The sequence below is a fragment of the Lucilia sericata genome, unplaced genomic scaffold (genome assembly GCF_015586225.1).
Source record: "Lucilia sericata isolate MDLA Ls3-8-SP2 unplaced genomic scaffold, ASM1558622v1 Contig002111F_arrow, whole genome shotgun sequence".
In the NCBI taxonomy this organism is placed as follows: Eukaryota; Metazoa; Arthropoda; class Insecta; order Diptera; family Calliphoridae; genus Lucilia; species Lucilia sericata.
Genome location: NW_023995961.1, coordinates 56,085 through 76,042, shown reverse-complemented (window position 1 = coordinate 76,042; position 19,958 = coordinate 56,085). Strand labels below are relative to the sequence as shown.

The window sequence follows — 19,958 nt, the reverse complement described above, 5'->3', positions numbered from 1 at the left end:
CGAACTAGAACAGAACTAGAACAGAACTAGAACAGAACTAGAACAGAACTAGAACAGAACTAGAACAGAACTAGAACAGAACTAGAACAGAACTAGAAAACAGAACTAGAACAGAACTAGAACAGAACTAGAACAGAACTAGAACAGAACTAGAACAGAACTAGAACAGAAATAGGACAGAATTAGAACTAGAACAGAACTAGAACAGAACAGAACTAGAACAGAACTAGAACAGAAATAGGACAGAATTAGAACTAGAACAGAACTAAAACTAGATCAGAACTAAAACTAGAACAGAACTAAAACAGAACTAGAACAGAACTAAAACAGAACTAGAACAGAACTAGAACACAACTAGAACACAACTAGAACACAACTAGAACACAACTAGAACACAACTAGAACAGAACTAGAAGTAGAAGTAGAACAGAACTAGAAGTAGAACAGAACTAGAAGTAGAGCAGAACTAGAAGTAGAACAGAAGTAGAACAGAACTAGAAGTAGACAGAACTAGAAGTAGAACAGAACTAGAAGTAGAACAGAACTAGAAGTAGAACAGAACTAGAAGTAGAACAGAACTATAAGTAAAACAGAACTAGAAGTAGAACAGAACTAGAACAGAACTAGAAAAGAACTAGAACAGAACTAGAAGTAAACTAGATTTAAACTTAAGCTAACCTAGAAATGATTGTAAACTGAAATTGAACTTGAAAATCAAACATGTTCGTCATACTTTAAAGATAAGTATCTCAATGAAAATCTTGACCTACTGTAGTTATAGAACGACAGTTATAACGGAACAAAATTTAATAAATTTTTATAAATACATAAATATTTATGCTCTAACGATTTTTTTAGTACTTTATTTTTTTAATATTAATTTATTTACTTGCAATTTATCTCTCTCGATTAACACTCAATCAAATGTATTTCAATCTAAACATCATTAGGTATTTCATGTATTTTCCATTTAAACTTGAACTTCTCCAATGAAATTGAGAAATAAAAAACTTGTTTTAGCTGTATATTTTCTAATTTTACAACAGCTGTAAACATACACCGCAGTATTATTTTAAGTATTTATTTAATTCTAATAGAATTAGAATTTTAATTAGAATAAATCGAGGTTTTGATATGTTTGTAATGAGAAGCTGTAAAGTTATTTTGATTTTTCAATAGTCAGTTGCTTACAAAACGTTAGAAAGTTTAAAACAAAAGTGTCTGGGTAACGGAAAAGAAATAGGAAAGATTTTGAAAACGGATCTGATAAAGAGTTAAAGGAGATATTGTTTTGGAAAGGAAGAATTTAAGTGAAAGAAGTTTAATTAAATCTGCAAAATTATGGGAATGTTGGTCCCAAGATTACTGTCTGTATTTGCCTTAGTTGCCCTAACTTCCACCACAATTGCCCAACAAACCAAGGCCACAAAATATTTTCTGGAAAAAACCAACATCCAAATTAAACCATTTTCTTTACAAAGTGCTAGAAATGGAAAATTGCTCACTTCTAATCTAGAGCAATTTCGTGACTTATATGCAGACACCAAATATCTCTTAACCCAACAATATTATCGGGACTATAAAACGAACTTTAAATATATTGTTGATGAAGGAAAGATGCAGCCAAAAATAGGCGCAGATGTTCCCTTTCCCTGTGGCACAAATAATAGTCGTTCCTTAGAACCCCCCACTAGTGTTCACCGCTTAAGACCCGGTGATATTGATATTATCGGAGCCATGGGTGATTCTATAACCGCCGGTACAGCCATGATGTCGAAAACTTTACTACAAATATTTATAGAATTTCGTGGGCAAACCGTACTAGGAGGTGGTTTAAAAGATTGGCGAACTTATCTTACTCTACCCAATATATTGAAAGTATTCAATCCCAATCTATATGGTTACTCTGTGGCCAATACTTTGGCGAAATTTCGTGAGGCTCGTTTTAATCCTGCCGAAGCTTTTGCCACTACACAGGATATGCCCTATATGGCGGAAGTTTTAGTTAAACGTATGCAAACAGATCCCAAGGTGGATATGTTGAAACACTGGAAAATGATTTCCATATTTATAGGGGCCAACGATATCTGCAATGATATGTGTTACTACGACAATATAGAAGATTTCCTTCAAAATCATCGCCGTGATTTACATCGAGCCCTAACTATACTTAAAGAAAATATTCCACGTTTATTGGTTAATGTTATATCCATTCCAAATATCGACACTACCATACGCCTTATGAAAGGTATTCCAGCACAATGTGAGACTCTGCATAAGGCCAGTTGTCGTTGTGTTATCAGTGACTCCTTAAGCTCAAAGCAACTTAAGGCAATACGTCAAAATATTCAACGTTTTCAAGAAATTGATACAGAAGTTGCTTCTCTGCCAGAATTTCAATTGGAAGACTTTGCTGCCGTTCCTCGTGCACTGACAGTAAATAAGACTTTGAGGACCCTTAAAGATGGACGCACCGATTTGAGATATTTTGCCATTGATTGTTTTCATTTTAGTCAATATGGCAATGCTGCCTTTACAAATATGTTTTGGAATGATATGTTGCAAGTTAAGCCGGAACCATATACTACTCTTTTGAGACCATTTGAAATTTTTGCCTGTCCCAGTGAGGAGCGACCTTATATATCTACTTTAGCAAATAGTTAGTCATTAAGCGTAACTAAATTGTATAGAAGTTATATGTAAATTCATAGTTGTTTTTAAATAGTAATATTGAAACTGTATGTAAATAAATCTAATAAAAATTTTATTTCAATAACAATAACCTTCAGACTGAACAACAATTTAATTTAAATTTAATAAAAAGAACAGAACCAGAACATTTTACTTGAATAGAAATCGAACAAATATAGAATAGAACTAGAACAGAACTAGAACAGAACTAGAAACTAGAACAGAACTAGAACAGAACTAGAACAGAACTAGAACAGAACTAGAACAGAACTAGACAGAACTAGAACAGAACTAGAACAGAACTAGAACAGAACTAGAACAGAACTAGAACAGAACTAGAACAGAACTAGAACAGAACTAGAACAGAACTAGAACAGAACTAGAACAGAACTAGAACAGAACTAGAACAGAACTAGAACAGAACTAGAACAGAACTAGAACAGAACTAGAACAGAACTAGAACAGAACTAGAACAGAACTAGAACAGAACTAGAACAGAACTAGAACAGAACTAGAACAGAACTAGAACAGAACTAGAACAGAACTAGAACAGAACTAGAACAGAACTAGAACTAGAACTAGAACTAGAACAGAACTAGAACAGAACTAGAACTAGAACTAGAACAGAACTAGAACAGAACTAGAACAGAACTAGAACAGAACTAGAACAGAACTAGAACAGAACTAGAACAGAACTAAACAGAACTAGAACAGAACTACAACAGAACTACAACAGAACTAGAACAGAACTAGAACAGAACTAGAACAGAACTAGAACAGATAGAACAGAACTAGAACAGAACTAGAACAGAACTAGAACATAACTAGAACATAACTAGAACATAACTAGAACATAACTAGAACATAACTAGAACATAACTAGAACATAACTAGAACATATGTAACTAGAACATAACTAGAACATAACTAGAACAGAACTAGAACAGAACTAGAACAGAACTAGAACAGAACTAGAACAGAACTAGAACAGAACTAGAATAAAACTAGAATAGAACTAGAACAGAACTGGAACAGAACTAGAACTGAACTAGAACTGAAGTAGAACTGAACTAGAACTGAAGTAGAACTGAACTAGATCTGAACTAGAACTAAAAAAGAACTAGAATTCAACAGATACTCTCGTTCAAGTACAACTGAACTAAAACTGTACCAGAGCAGAACTAGAACTGTGTGAATATACAATTACACCTAAACTTAAATTAAAGCTGAATCGGAATAAAAATCAATTTAAGAACAGAACTAGAACAGAACTAGAACAGAACTAGAACAGAACTAGAACAGAACTAGACAGAACTAGAACAGAACTAGAACAGAACTAGAACAGAACTAGAACAGAACTAGAACAGAACTAGAACAGAACTAGAACATAACTAGAACATAACTAGAACATAACTAGAACATAACTAGAACATAACTAGAACATAACTAGAACATAACTAGAACATAACTAGAACATAACTAGAACAGAACTAGAACAGAACTAGAACAGAACTAGAATAAAACTAGAATAGAACTAGAACAGAACTGGAACAGAACTAGAACTGAACTAGAACTGAAGTAGAACTGAACTAGAACTGAAGTAGAACTGAACTAGATCTGAACTAGAACTAAAAAAGAACTAGAATTCAACAGATACTCTCGTTCAAGTACAACTGAACTAAAACTGTACCAGAGCAGAACTAGAACTGTGTGAATATACAATTACACCTAAACTTAAATTAAAGCTGAATCGGAATAAAAATCAATTTAAGAACAGAACTAGAACAGAACTAGAACAGAACTAGAACAGAACTAGAACAGAACTAGACAGAACTAGAACAGAACTAGAACAGAACTAGAACAGAACTAGAACAGAACTAGAACAGAACTAGAACAGAACTAGAACAGAACTAGAACAGAACTAGAACAGAACTAGAACAGAACTAGAACAGAACTAGAACAGAACTAGAACAGAACTAGAACAGAACTAGAACAGAACTAGAACAGAACTAGAACAGAACTAGAACAGAACTAGAACTAGAACTAGAACAGAACTAGAACAGAACTAGAACTAGAACAGAACTAGAACAGAACTAGAACAGAACTAGAACAGAACTAGAACAGAACTAGAACAGAACTAGAACAGAACTAGAACAGAACTAGAACAGAACTACAACAGAACTAGAACAGAACTACAACAGAACTACAACAGAACTACAACAGAACTACAACAGAACTAGAACAGAACTAGAACAGAACTAGAACAGAACTAGAACAGAACTAGAACATAACTAGAACATAACTAGAACATAACTAGAACATAACTAGAACAGAACTAGAACAGAACTAGAACAGAACTAGAACATAACTAGAACATAACTAGAACATAACTAGAACATAACTAGAACAGAACTAGAACAGAACTAGAACAGAACTAGAACGGAACTAGAATAGAACTAGAATAAAACTAGAACAGAACTAGAACAGAACTGGAACAGAACTAGAACTGAAGTAGAACTGAACTAGATCTGAACTAGAACTAAAAAAGAACTAGAATTCAACAGATACTCTCGTTCAAGTACAACTGAACTAAAACTGTACCAGAGCAGAACTAGAACTGTGTGAATATACAATTACAACTAAACTTAAATTAAAGCTGAATCGGAATAAAAATCAGCAAAATAAGTAAATTAAATATTAAGTACAACATATGCCGGGTTTAGTTTGAAAAAAAAAAAAATAACACTTCATAAATTTTTCTTAAATATCGAAATTTGAAAATGACTAAAATGTTTTTCATATTTTTGTTTGTTTGTTTTCTTGTTGTTGAGAGTATTTGTTTGCAATCATATTATATTTTTATGTCGTATTCATCTCATACTACAATACGCCTCCTCTTCGACATACAAACGTATTTTTACTCATATCAAATGTACATACAAATGTATACAGTTAGCTAGATTCTGTTTGGATTAATTCAAAACAGGAAAAAAAAAGCGAACAAACACAATTCTTAAAAGTGGAAAAAAAATTCAATGATATGTGGTAATGGAAAAATCTGAAAATTGAAATTTGTATCCTCTAAAACAAGGCAAAAAAAAATCGTATAAAAATAAAAACAAGGATTGAAAAAAGTGGATGTAGTCCATCCACCTTTAGCACTTCTGTGTACATTCATTGTTATTGCACTTGTACATCATACAAAATCACCTCACTGTCGCTCATACTTTTTCATTTTAAAAGGATTTCGGGAAAAAAAAAAGTTCTGTATGAATGTTAGACTCACATTTGGAGTTAAATACAAATTGTAATGCTAGATCCAGCTAGATGAAAATTAAAATGCCTTTCACCACCAAGGTTATTTTTCAAGGTTGTAGAATTTCTTATTTTTAATAACAAACTGATAAATGTTCGATCAAATTTAAGAAGGACACTCTTTACCTCTACACTTCCTTTTTGAAATATAATTTCTTTTTAGATCTCTGAATTTTATTTTTTGAGTATATTTGTACATGTTACGAACGTTGTGACAAAAAAAAAATATTTCCCAGTTTTTTTGTATGATGCTGAAGTATATGGAATCTTTTATGTTTGCAAACTGACGATGATGCTGATTTTGTTGTGATTTGTGATGAAATTTTTAGCAAAAATATTTGTTGGATTTATTTGAATGTCTGTGCATATTTTTTCTAAATTCAAGTTTATTGGGAGTGAATATTTTGTTATACGAGAGTGTTTGCATTTTAATTTTATATGAAAAATAGTGGATGTTGTTATTCAGAGATGGACTAAATACAAATACTGTCAACGAGATTTGTATGTAGTTCAGTTCTAGTTCAGTTCTAGTTCAGTTTTAGTTCAGTTCTAGTTCAGTTCTAGTTCAGTTCTAGTTCAGTTCTATTTCAGTTCTAGTTCAGTTCTAGTTCAGTTCTAGTTCAGTTCTAGTTCAGTTCTAGTTCAGTTCTAGTTCAGTTCTAGTTCAGTTCTAGTTCAGTTCTAGTTCAGTTCTAGTTCAGTTCTAGTTCAGTTCTAGTTCAGTTCTAGTTCAGTTCTAGTTCAGTTCTAGTTCAGTTCTAGTTCAGTTCTAGTTCAGTTCTAGTTTAGTTCTAGTTCAGTTCTAGTTCAGTTCTAGTTCAGTTCTAGTTCATTCCTAGTTCAGTTCTAGTTCAGTTCTAGTTCAGTTCTAGTTCAGTTCTAGTTCAGTTCTAGTTCAGTTCTAGTTCAGTTCTAGTTCAGTTCTAGTTCTGTTCTAGTTCTGTTCTAGTTCTGTTCTAGTTCTGTTCTAGTTCTGTTCAAGTTCTGTTCTAGTTCTGTTCTAGTTCTAGTTCTAGTTCTGTTCTAGTTCTGTTCTAGTTCTGTTCTAGTTCTGTTCTAGTTCTGTTCTAGTTCTGTTCTAGTTCCTAGTTCTGTTCTAGTTCCTAGTTCTGTTCTAGTTCCTAGTTCTGTTCTAGTTCTGTTCTAGTTCTGTTTTAGTTCTGTTTTAGTTCTATTCTAGTTCTGTTCTAGTTCTGTTCTAGTTCTGTTCTAGTTCTGTTCTAGTTCTTTTCTAGTTCTGTTCTAGTTCTGTTCTAGTTCTGTTCTAGTTCTGTTCTAGTTCAGTTCTAGTTCTGTTCTAGTTCTGTTCTAGTTCTGTTCTAGTTCAGTTCTAGTTCTGTTCTAGTTCTGTTCTAGTTCTGTTTTAGTTCTGTTCTATTTCTGTTCTATTTCTGTTCTAGTTCTGTTCTAGTTCTGTTCTAGTTCTGTTTTAATTCTGTTCTAGTTCTATTCTAGTTTTGTACTAGTTCTATTCTACTTCTGTTCTAGTTCTGATCCTTTATTATATCCTTTATTTTCAATATACTTTCAATAACTGTTAAGCCTTACTTCCGCTTAAAGTTTTGCATACTTTTTTGCGCTATTTGATAACCATTATTGTTGCTCTTGACAGTCATTTCTGATGGGACTGTGGCTTCAAACTTTTCTCCGTCACTCGAACTCCACTCACTTTTAATCATTGTGTTTAACAAGCGCGTAAAAATGCACCCTTTTATGTTTATTATTTGCTTATCGTAGAGTTCGGGAAGGGGTAAAAATTATTTTAATTCAGTTTTTTCTTAATCCTTATATGGTTGGGTTAATGTAGTTTTTATTAAAAACACCGCCCTTTTTTCGGACACTTTTTTATGAATTTATATGTTTGCGATTCCCCACCATGCGCATTCTTTATTCGGCATGATAAAAAAAATCCATATTATTCTTTTTTTTTTTATTTTTTCGGCATATCATTGCATTTTTAATATGGGGTATTTTTTTACAGTTGTTGTTTTATTTGAAGTAGCTTTAAAAACCTGGTTGAACAAAAAAAAAATGTTGCTGGAGCATATAACCATACGAATGTGTTTGCATGTGTGGCAAATTTAAGCTAAAGCAGCCTGCCCCATGCCTCCTTCTGATTTAAAGCCGTTGCTGGGCTGTCCCACGAAAAAAAAAGAGTTGTTGTTTATGGAATGTGGGTGGTAAATTGGATGAGCCATAAGCGTATTTAACATGATGCAGGCACATCATTATGTATGCAATCAGATGTGAAGTTGAGTCTTTTAATATTTTTATTTTTATTTTATTCTCATTGTATTTTTAACATGTGTGGGTGTATTTTTTGTTTCTATGTCCGGTAGCGGAAAATTCTTTTCGTTTTTATTTTTTGTGTGTTTGGGCAGGATTTTTATTTTAAATCTTTATATGATGAATTGAAGCCTCTTTTCTCTGTCCAGGCGGGAAGTTAAACATTTTTTGGGGTGTTTTGTCTATTATTTTAATTTGTTTTGGGGACCATCCTTATCTTTACTTTATATTAAAAATATGTGTTTTCATTTTGTCTCCATCCGTTTTGCATTATGTGCAGTTTTTAATTTATTTTTATTAATTAATAAATTGTAAAGAATGTTAACTTTATCATGTAGTTGATTGTTTTTTTCCTATTTAGTTTTTTGTGGGCTGTTTTTGGTTAATCAAATCACAAGGAAACCCTTGGAATTTTTTATTTTTAATTAAAATAATTTTATTGTTTTGCATGTTAAGTTTATTTTTGTAAGTTAAGCATATTTTTGCAATTTACATAGACAATAGAATAATTTGTATATTTAATTTAACATTTTTTTTCTATAATTTTTATTTTAGGTGAGTGTTTGGAAAAGTTTGTTAAATTTTAAAAGATGTTACTAAAAAGCAGGTATTTATGAAAAATTTTAAAATATATTCAGCAATTTTTATTTTTTTTCTAGTTTAGTTTTAGTTCAGTTCTAGTTCAGTTCTAGTTCAGTTCTAGTTCAGTTCTAGTTCAGTTCTAGTTCAGTTCTAGTTCAGTTCTAGTTCAGTTCTAGTTCAGTTCTAGTTCAGTTCTAGTTCTGTTCTAGTTAAGATCTAGTTCAGTTCTAGTTCAGTTCTAGTTCAGTTCTAGTTCAGTTCTAGTTCAGTTCTAGTTCAGTTCTAGTTCAGTTCTAGTTCAGTTCTAGTTCAGTTCTAGTTCAGTTCTAGTTCAGTTCTAGTTCAGTTCTAGTTCAGTTCTAGTTCAGTTCTAGTTCAGTTCTAGTTCAGTTCTAGTTCAGTTCTAGTTCAGTTCTAGTTCAGTTCTAGTTCAGTTCTAGTTCAGTTCTAGTTCAGTTCTAGTTCAGTTCTAGTTCAGTTCTAGTTCAGTTCTAGTTCAGTTCTAGTTCAGTTCTAGTTCAGTTCTAGTTCAGTTCTAGTTCAGTTCTAGTTCAGTTCTAGTTCAGTTCTAGTTCAGTTCTAGTTCAGTTCTAGTTCAGTTCTAGTTCAGTTCTAGTTCAGTTCTAGTTCAGTTCTAGCAGTTCAGTTCTAGTTCAGTTCTAGTTCAGTTCTAGTTCAGTTCTAGTTCAGTTCTAGTAGCAGTTCTAGTTCAGTTCTTCTAGTTCAGTTCTAGTTCAGTTTAGTTCAGTTCTAGTTCAGTTCTAATTCAGTTCTAGTTCAGTTCTAGTTCAGTTCTAGTTCAGTTCTAGTTCAGTTCTAGTTCAGTTCTAGTTCAGTTCTAGTTCAGTTCTAGTTCAGTTCTAGTTCAGTTCAAGTTCTGTTCTAGTTCTGTTCTAGTTCTGTTCTAGTTCTGTTCTAGTTCTGTTCTAGTTTTGTTCTAGTTCTGTTCTAGTTCTGTTCTAGTTCTGTTCTAGTTCTGTTCTAGTTATGTTCTAGTTCTGTTCTAGTTCTGTTCTAGTTCTGTTCTAGTTCTGTTCTAGTTCTGTTCTAGTTCTGTTCTAGTTCTGTTCTGTTCTAGTTCTGTTCTAGTTCTGTTCTAGTTCTGTTCTAGTTCTGTTCTAGTTCTGTTCTAGTTCTGTTCTAGTTCTGTTCTAGTTCTGTTCTAGTTCTGTTCTAGTTCTGTTCTAGTTCTGTTCTAGTTCTGTACTAGTTCTGTTCTAGTTCTGTTCTAGTTCTGTTCTAGTTCTGTTCTAGTTCTGTTCTAGTTCTGTTCTAGTTCTGTTCTAGTTCTGTTCTAGTTCTGTTCTAGTTCTGTTCTAGTTCAGTTCTAGTTCTGTTCTAGTTCTGTTCTAGTTCTGTTCTAGTTCTGTTCTAGTTCTGTTCTAGTTCTGTTCTAGTTCTGTTCTAGTTCTGTTCTAGTTCAGTTCTAGTTCTGTTCTAGTTCTGTTCTAGTTCTGTTTTAGTTCTGTTCTAGTTCTGTTTCTAATTCTGTTCTAGTTCTGTTCTAGTTCTGTTCTAGTTCTGTTCTAGTTCTGTTCTAGTTCTGTTCTAGTTCTGTTCTAGTTCAGTTCTAGTTCAGTTCTAGTTCTGTTCTAGTTCTGTTCTAGTTCTGTTCTAGTTCTGTTCTAGTTCTGTCCTAGTTCAGTTCTAGTTCAGTTCTTCTGTTCTGTTCTAGTTCTGTTCTAGTTCTGTTCTAGTTCTGTTCTAGTTCAGTTCTAGTTCAGTTCTAGTTCAGTTCTAGTTCAGTTCTAGTTCAGTTCTAGTTCAGTTCTAGTTCAGTTCTAGTTCAGTTCTAGTTCAGTTCTAGTTCAGTTCTAGTTCAGTTCTAGTTCAGTTCTAGTTCAGTTCTAGTTCAGTTCTAGTTCAGTTCTAGTTCAGTTCTAGTTCAGTTCTAGTTCTGTTCTGGTTCTGTTCTAGTTCTGTTCTAGTTCTGTTCTAGTTCTGTTCTAGTTCTGTTCTAGTTCTGTTCTAGTTCTGTTCTAGTTCTGTTCTAGTTCTGTACTAGTTCTGTTCTAGTTCTGTTCTAGTTCTGTTCTAGTTCTGTTCTAGTTCTGTTCTAGTTCTGTTCTAGTTCTGTTCTAGTTCTGTTCTAGTTCTGTTCTAGTTCTGTTCTAGTTCTGTTCTAGTTCTGTTCTAGTTCTGTTCTAGTTCTGTTCTAGTTCTGTTCTAGTTCTGTTCTAGTTCTGTTCTAGTTCTGTTCTAGTTCTGTTCTAGTTCTGTTCTAGTTCTGTTCTAGTTCTGTTCTAGTTCTGTTCTAGTTCTGTTCTAGTTCTGTTCTAGTTCTGTTCTAGTTCTGTTCTAGTTCTGTTCTAGTTCTGTTCTAGTTCTGTTCTAGTTCTGTTCTAGTTCTGTTCTAGTTCTTTCTAGTTCTATTCTAGTTCTGTTCTAGTTCTGTTCTAGTTCTGTTCTAGTTCTGTTCTAGTTCTGTTCTAGTTCTGTTCTAGTTTCTGTTCTAGTTCTGTTCTAGTTCTGTTCTAGTTCTGTTCTAGTTCTGTTCTAGTTCTGTTCTAGTTCTGTTCTAGTTCTGTTCTAGTTCTGTTCTAGTTCTGTTCTAGTTCTGTTCTAGTTCTGTTCTAGTTCTGTTCTAGTCTGTTCTAGTTCTGTTCTAGTTCTGTTCTAGTTCTGTTCTAGTTCTGTTCTAGTCTGTTCTAGTTCTGTTCTAGTTCTGTTCTAGTTCTGTTCTAGTTCTGTTCTAGTTCTGTTCTAGTTCTGTTCTAGTGTTTCTAGTTCTGTTCTGGTTCTAGTTTCTAGTTTGTTACTTTTCTGTTCTAGTTTCTGTTCTAGTTCTGTTCTAGTTAGTTTCTAGTTCTGTTCTAGTTCTGTTCTAGTTCCTGTTCTAGTTCTGTTCTAGTTCTGTTCTAGTTTCTGATCTAGTTCTGTTCTAGTTCTGTTCTAGTTCTAGTTCTGTTTCTAGTTCTGTTCTAGTCTCTGTTCTAGTTCTGTTCTAGTTCTGTTCTAGTTCTGTTCATAGTTCTGTTCTAGTTCTGTTCTAGTTCTATCTAGATTTCTCATCTAGTTCTCTTCTAGTTCTTTCTAGTTTCTGTTCTGAGTTCTGTTCTAGTTCTGTTCTAGTTCTGTTCTAGTTCTGTTCTGAGTTCTGTTCTAGTTCTGTTCTAGTTCTGTTCTAGTTCTGTTCTAGTTCCTGTTCTAGTTCTGTTCTAGTTCTGTTCTAGTTCCTGTTCTAGTTCTGTTCTGTTCTGTTCTAGTTCTGTCTAGTTCTGTTACTCTAGTTCTGTTCTAGTTCTGTTTCTGGGTTCTAGTTCTATGTTCTGTTCTAGTCTGTTTCTAGTGTTCTAGTCTGTTCTAGTTCTGTTCTAGTTCTGTTCTAGTTCTGTTCTAGTTGCGGTTCTAGTTCTAGTTCTGTTCTAGTTCTTTTCTAGCTCTTTCTAGTCCTGTTCTATTTCAGTTTTTCACTTCATTTATGTTGAGTACAATTGTAATAGATATGTCATTAAAAAAAAACGAGTTGTTATCACTAAAAGCTTATCATTGCATATTGCAAATACAAACAAATCTATCTGACTATGTAAATTCAAACATCTGTACAATTTTTTTCCGGGCAAATGTAATAAAATATTTATCATATGCATTTGAAAATATCCCCAACATCAACTGATTTTCATTAGAAAATTGCAGTTTGTATTGCAGCTCTTGTGTTTACCTAACCCTTTTAAATCCCTTAAAAACTAGAGCCTTGTATTTTATGTCAACATATAAACATTGCAAAAAGCAACCAAAAACATTTTTATGTTCTTAAATTTCAAACAAAAAGGAATTTCGCGATTTTATTTTTCAAATCTGTTATTTTTTTTTTCTTCTCTTCTGACTTACACTGCCACCACCAAAGTAAAAGTTGGCAGTATGTATTATATATTTTTTTCGCTCGTGCGAAAGTGAGTAGATTTCGCTGACCTCTAGCTTTTCAAAAGGGGGTTTATGGGTTTGCAAAAAACATCCTCTATAAGCAGCACTTCCTCTTGGTAGTGAAGCAAAAACAAAAAAGCATTTTATCAAGAGTTGTACTAATGCTAGACAAATGTTGTTAACTGGCAAAAAGCAGCAATAAAAACAAAAACAATATAAGAATCATATCATTCGATTTTTACCCCTTTTTTATAAACAACTACAGTAACAAACTATAAACAAAAACCGACTTCAAGATACCCTTCAATTGAAGAGGTAGTTATTTCAAACATATTTGGCTTTTAATGTCCAGTTTCAGGGAGAAATTTATATCGCAGCTGGAGAGAATAATATCGTAAAAACCTAATCTGAAAGTTACAAACTTCAGCACAAACACACTATACACTATAGTATAGTGTAGGGTATGAATAAAAAACCAAGAGGTTAGCAAACATTTGACACAAAGTTGCTGGTCACATGGTTTAAATAGAAAAATATCGCGTATTTTCAGCTACAAACTCTAAAATTCAAAATAACACAAAACACACTTTTTGTCCAGATTCTTTTAGTTTTTTTTTTTTTTTTTGAATAGAGGCAATTTTTAAACTGAACTTTGTACAACTTTGAAAAAAAAAACATAAAAAGTTATATGGTACATAATGGCATAGGAATGTGGCATTATTGGCAGCAGTCAAATGTTTTGTAGTTTAAGGTGGTGCTACTGTACTAGTAGTGGGGGTCTTGACATTAATGGTGGTTAAAAAATATATATAGAAAAAATCGCTTACGCTAAAAACAAAGTAGACATGATGCTTTATTTTATTTTTCTTTTTTGTAAAATACACTCGTGGTGGCTTGTTCTCACTTTTGTAACAATTATATAACTCATGCTATTTTATTTAATATAGCTTGGTATAACGTTTGACAAAATGGGTTAGTAACGATGTACTACAAGATTTGTCTTTAATGTATTTTTTTCTGATTTATAGTCTGGCCCACAGTCACCACTGTAAACGGATCAATAGACAAATTCCTTGAGAAATCCAGAAACTAATTTATAGACAAGAACATAAACTGATCTATTACCAACTATATAATCTAATCCATAGACTAAGTAATATCTATAGTCAAAACTATAGACTGATCTATAGCAAGATCATTGAGACAAGGCTATAGATTGATCTATAGTCCAAGCTATAGATTGAACTATAGTCAAGACTATAGATTGATCTATAGTCACTACTATAGACAGATCTATAGTCAAGACTATAAAGTAATTATGGACTAATCTATAGTCAGGACTATAGACTGATCTATGTCAAGAGTATAGTTTGATCTATAGACTGATCTATAGTCAAGAATATAGATTGATCTATAGTCAAGATTATAGAGTGATCTATGGACAAGACAATAAATAGACTGTGAGTGAACTATAGTCAAGACTAGAGCAATCTATAGTTAGGATTATAGAGTGATCTATAGTCAAGAGAATAGACTGTGAGTGATCTATAGTCAAAACAATATACTGTGAGTAATCTATAGTAAAGAATATAGACTGATCTATAATCAAAACTATAGACTGATCTATAGTCAAAACTATAGACTGATCTATAGTCAAGACTAAAGACCGATCTACAGTCAAGACTAGAGTAATCTATAGCCAGGACTATATACTGATCTATAGTCAAGACTAGAGACTATAGTCAAGACTATAGACTGATCTATAGTCAAGCCTTTATACTAATTAATAGTCAAGACAATATACCTATACTATACAAGACTATGGACTAATCTATAGTCAGGATTATAGACTGGTCTATAGTCAAGAGTATAGTTTGATCTATAGACTGATATATAGGCAAGAATATAGATTGATCTATAGTCAAGATTATGGAGTGATCTATGGACAAGACAATAAATAGACTGTGAGTGATCTATAGTCAAGACTAGAGTAATCTATAGTTTGGATTATAGAGTGATCTATAGTCAAGACAATAGACTGTGAGTGATCTATAGCCAAGACAATAGACTGATCTATAATCAAAACTATAGACTGATCTATAGTCAAAACTATAGACTGATCTATAGACAAGACTAAAGTAATATATATATACTTATCTATAGTCAAGAATATAGACTGAATAGACTGAAAGAACTGAATTAGACTGAATTATAGTCATGACTTTAGACAGATCTATATTCAAGACTATATTTATTGATCTAAAGATAGGACAACAGACTGATCTGTAGCCAAGACTATAAACTGATTTATAGTTATGACTATAGATTGATCTATAGTCAAGACTATTGACTAATCTAAAGTCAAGACTATAGACTGTTGTATTGTCAAGAACATAGACTGATCTATTGTCAAGACTATAGACTGATCTATAGTGAAGACTATAGATTGATCTATAGTCAACGCTATAGACTGATCTTAGTCAAGGCTATAGACTGATCCATAGCCAAGGCTGTCTAAATACAAAACTACAGTCTAATCTATAGTTACGATCATTAACCGACCTATAGTCCAGACTACTGTACGATCTACAGGCAAAATATATTAATTACGATTAATCTAAAATTTTTGCAAAAGTTTCGCTAACATCCAGACACCCAACATCTTAATGCTCACACCAAACCATTAGCAGTAGAATCAATACTTTGACAACAGCATTCACATTAGCGATGAAGGTGTAGAAATTTGATGTATGTTGGAGAAATTTCATCACAACTTGGTTGTGGTGTTGGCACGAGCAAACAACCGCCATTTGCCACTTTAATGCTGGAATTCTTCAAACTCTCTCTCTCTCCCCTTTTAGCCATTACTGAAACAAAGTTCACATACATGTTTTTCTTAGGGTATAAATGTTTAATGGAAATGTATTTGACGGCTGGTTTATATACAATTGTTCTGGAGTTGTTGCTATTGTTGTTGTTTTTGCAGTAATACAAACATTTTTATTGTTGTCTTTTACCCATATTTTTGTTGTTATTTTTTCAAGTAACATTCATATTTTTTTTTTTCTTTGTTTCCCGAGTTTTTCTGATGTTGTTTTTATGCAATTTTTCTATTGTTGTTTGTGCCCCTTTTTGGAATGAGAATGAGTTACAATCTATATTCATTCAACCCATCGACACATGTACTACCAACAACTATAACATGGCCATGCGAAATTGTCAATATTGGTAACAAAACAACAAGACGAGAAATAAAAATTGACAAACACATATGTAAATTTTTTTTTTAAAGCGAAATGCTGGAATATATAAAAATGTAACATACATCTAGGCTAACCGGAAAAGCTAACCAACAGCTCTGGGTAACAGTATCGAACAGTTGCAAGACATGGTTAATTACAGACTGATCTATTAGTCAAGACTATAGACTGATCTATAGTCAAGACTTTGGACTGATCTCTAGTCAAGACTTTGGACTTTTCTATAGTCAAGACTATAGACTGATCTATAGACAATGCTATATACCAATATATAGTAAAGACTATAGACTGATCTATAGTTAAGAGTATAGATTGATTTATAGACTGTTCTATAGCCAAGACTACACAAATCTATAGTCAACACTATATTCGAGACCATAGATCTGTAGTCAGGAATCTTGAATACCGACAGACTTGATATGATTGATGTATAGTCCAAATTGGTCTGATCTACAAGCAGGTTTACAGACAGATCTTCGATTACATTTAAGTGTTCAATGAGTTCTTAACACTTCTAAAACTATGGGGTACTGTGAAGTAGATTGCCTGCCTTCTTTTGCTATGGAAGTAGTACTCGTATGTATAAGTATCAAAAGGTTTTTAATAGGAAAACAAACTATATTTCGATGTAATAGTAGAATTGTTAGAATTTCCTTGTTTTTCCGTAAAGTTTTATAAACTAACGTGATGTTTGATTTTTTAATGGTTTAAATATTAAAATTTTTTTAAACTAAAACCTTAAATCTTTTTTTCTGTGAAATTAAACCCTCAAATAATGAATTGAACATTTTTGAAAGCTTTTTTCAAAAACATTTTTATTCACTTTACAAATTTAACCAAGTGGAATTTTTAATCTTTTTTGATACAACAACAGCAGCAACCACAAAATAACATATTCTCTTTAACAATTGTAATAATTTATTAATCAAATTTTTGTTTATTAATACGGGACATAAAACCGTAAAATGCAGGGAAAATAATGTTAAAGAAGGCGTCTGTAGACAGCATTGGGCTAGAGAGAATTTAAAATACACTTCACCATACAAAAAAGTCAATAGAATAGACTTGAGACTATATTAAAGTCTTAACTTAAGTCTCGACTATAGATCACTCTATAGTCTTGACTATAGATCAGTCTATAGTCTAGACTATGGATCAGTCTATAGTCTAGACTATGGATCAGTCTATAGTCTAGACTATGGATCAGTCTATAGTCCAGGCTATAGATGAGTGTATAGGCTTGACTATAGATCAGTTTATAGTCTTGACTATAGATCAGTCAAAAGTCTTGATTATAATTCTCTTGTCTTGACTATACATCAGTTTATAGTCTTGACTATAAATCAGTCAATAGTCTTGTCAATAGATCAGTTTATATTCTCTATAGATAAGTCTATAGTCTTGACTATAGATTACTCTATAGTCTTGACTATAGATTACTTTATAGTCTTGACTATATATCACTCTATAGTCATCCGTATAGATCATTCTATAGTCTTGACTATAGATCATTCTATAGTCTTGACTATAGATCAGTCTGTAGCCTTGACTATATATCAGTCGATAGTATTGACAATAGATCAGTCTATAGTCTTTACTATACATCAGTATATAGTCTTGATTATAGATCAGTCTATAGTCTTGTCTATACAACAGTCTTAACTATACAACATTCTATATTCTTGACATAGATCAATCTATAGTCTTAACTATAGATCAATCTATAGTCTTGACTTTAGATTAGTCAATAGTTTTGACTTTTGATCAGTCTATAATCTAGACTATGGATCAGTTTATAGTCTTGACTATGGATCAGTGTATAGTTTTGACTTTAGATCTGTTTATAGTATTGACTGCAGATCAGTCTATAGTATTGACTACAGATCAGTCTATAGTCAAGACTATAGACTTATCTATAGTCAAGACTGATCAGTCTATAGTCTAGACTATAGATCAGTCTATAGTCTTGACTATAGATCAGTCTATAGTCTAGACTATAGATCAGTCTATAGTCCAGACTATAGGGTACAAATTTTTTAATACTTTACAATAAAACCATGTAATTTTTCTGCTGTTAAGTGCCACAACTACGATTTTCCTTGCTTGATAGGAGAGAGAGGGGAAAGACTGATCTGCTGATTAGAATGATATAAATTTCATAAATTAAATACACACATTAACTTTATGAAAAACAACATTACCGGAAAATTACGGTTGGTTTTTTTTACATAATTTATTTTTTTTCGCTGTTTGCTTTTATTAATATTAACAAAATTCGTAAATTTTTGTTCTTTCTACGCAACAAATCCTTAACTGTCCCATACAAGACTTAACACAAAATAAACTTCATTACAATTTCATTGCCTTACAAAACAAACCCTTTTGATAAAGGATATATATATGTTTACGTTGTTGTTTTTTTTTTTATTGCAAATATTCAAAACCGGGATACTTAGTCTGTGAACAGGCATAAAAAAAATAAAATATATTTTTGCTGAAATGTACACATTTTATAACAAACGTCAACAGGATTTCATGTTTTATATCCTAGTCCATCACGTTTTTTTTGTTTGCGTGGAATATGAATGTTTGTTTGTTTCTTATTTTTTTGACAAAAATAAAATATTTTTAAAAAATCACTGCTTGTAACTTTGCCCAGAAAAAAAAACAATTCTTTTACATTTTCCCTTTTTTGTTACGCAAAGTAAAAAAATACAAGTAGCACTTATGAAATCCCTAGTCAAAGCTTTAGACAAACGGAAATTGTCAAAAAAAAGTTTAAAAAAATATGCAGGGTAAAAAAACTCAACTATACGCACTACGGGACACAAACAAATTTTTTTGATTTTACTTTAACAGAAATACCTGGTAGGGAAACGGAATTTATTAAAATATATGGAGTTTGTTTTGAAATGTAAGAATGGGAATAAAGTAGTGATATTTAATATTACTTTTGGACTATGGATTCTACTATAGCCTAGACCACTGTCTCTACTGTAGTAAAGATTATAGTCTGGACTATAGTCTGGATTATAGTCTGCACTATAGTCTTCTAGTCTGGACTATAGTCTCTACTATAGTCTGGACTATAGTCTCTACTATAGTCTGGACTATAGTCTCTACTATAGTCTTGACCATAGTCTCTACTATAGTCTGGACCATAGTCTCTACTATAGTCTGGACCATAGTCTGGACTATAGTCTCTACTATAGTCTGGACCATAGTCTCTACTATAGTCTGGACCATAGTCTCTACTTTAGTCTGGACTATAGTCTGGCCTATAGTCTCTACTATAGTCTGGACCATAGTCTCTACTATAGTCCGGACTATAGTCTCTACTATAGTCTGGACTATAGTCTCTACTATAGTCTGGACTATAGTCTCTACTATAGTCTGGACTATAGTCTCTACTATAGTCTGGACTATAGTCTCTACTATAGTCTGGACTATAGTCTCTACTATAGTCTGGACTATAGTCTCTACTATAGTCTGGACTATAGTCTCTACTATAGTCTGGACTATAGTCTCTACTATAGTCTGGACTATAGTCTCTACTATAGTCTGGACTATAGTCTCTACTATAGTCTGGACTATAGTCTCTACTATAGTCTGGACTATAGTCTCTACTATAGTCTGGACTATAGTCTCTACTATAGTCTGGACTATAGTCTCTACTATAGTCTGGACTATAGTCTCTACTATAGTCTGGACTATAGTCTGGACTATAGTCTCTACTATAGTCTCTACTATAGTCTCTACTATAGTCTCTACTATAGTCTCTACTATAGTCTGGACCTTAGCCTCTGCTATAGTCTGGACCATAGTCTCTACTATAGTCTGGACCATAGTCTCTACTATAGTCTGAACCATAGTCTCTACTATAGTCTGGACCATAGTCTCTACTATAGTCTGGACTATAGTCTCTACTATAGTCTGGACTATAGTCCCTACTATAGTCTG

General features: G+C 32.5%; 2 protein-coding genes across 2 annotated transcripts in view; both read left to right on the top strand.

The window, feature by feature from the left end:
• Positions 1-1,341: 1,341 nt before the first annotated feature.
• On the top strand, positions 1,342-2,664 carry LOC119613407 (phospholipase B1, membrane-associated-like). The gene has a single exon (XM_037969441.1). The coding sequence runs from the start codon at positions 1,342-1,344 to the stop codon at positions 2,662-2,664; it is 1,323 nt and encodes a 440-aa protein (XP_037825369.1).
• Positions 2,665-13,706: 11,042 nt separating this feature from the next.
• Positions 13,707-19,958, top strand: part of LOC119613404 (neuroguidin) — a 36,252-nt gene continuing 30,000 nt past the window's right edge. The window contains 2 exon segments of the mRNA XM_037969437.1: positions 13,707-13,710; positions 13,767-13,786. Coding sequence (XP_037825365.1) covers positions 13,707-13,710; positions 13,767-13,786 — 24 coding nt within the window.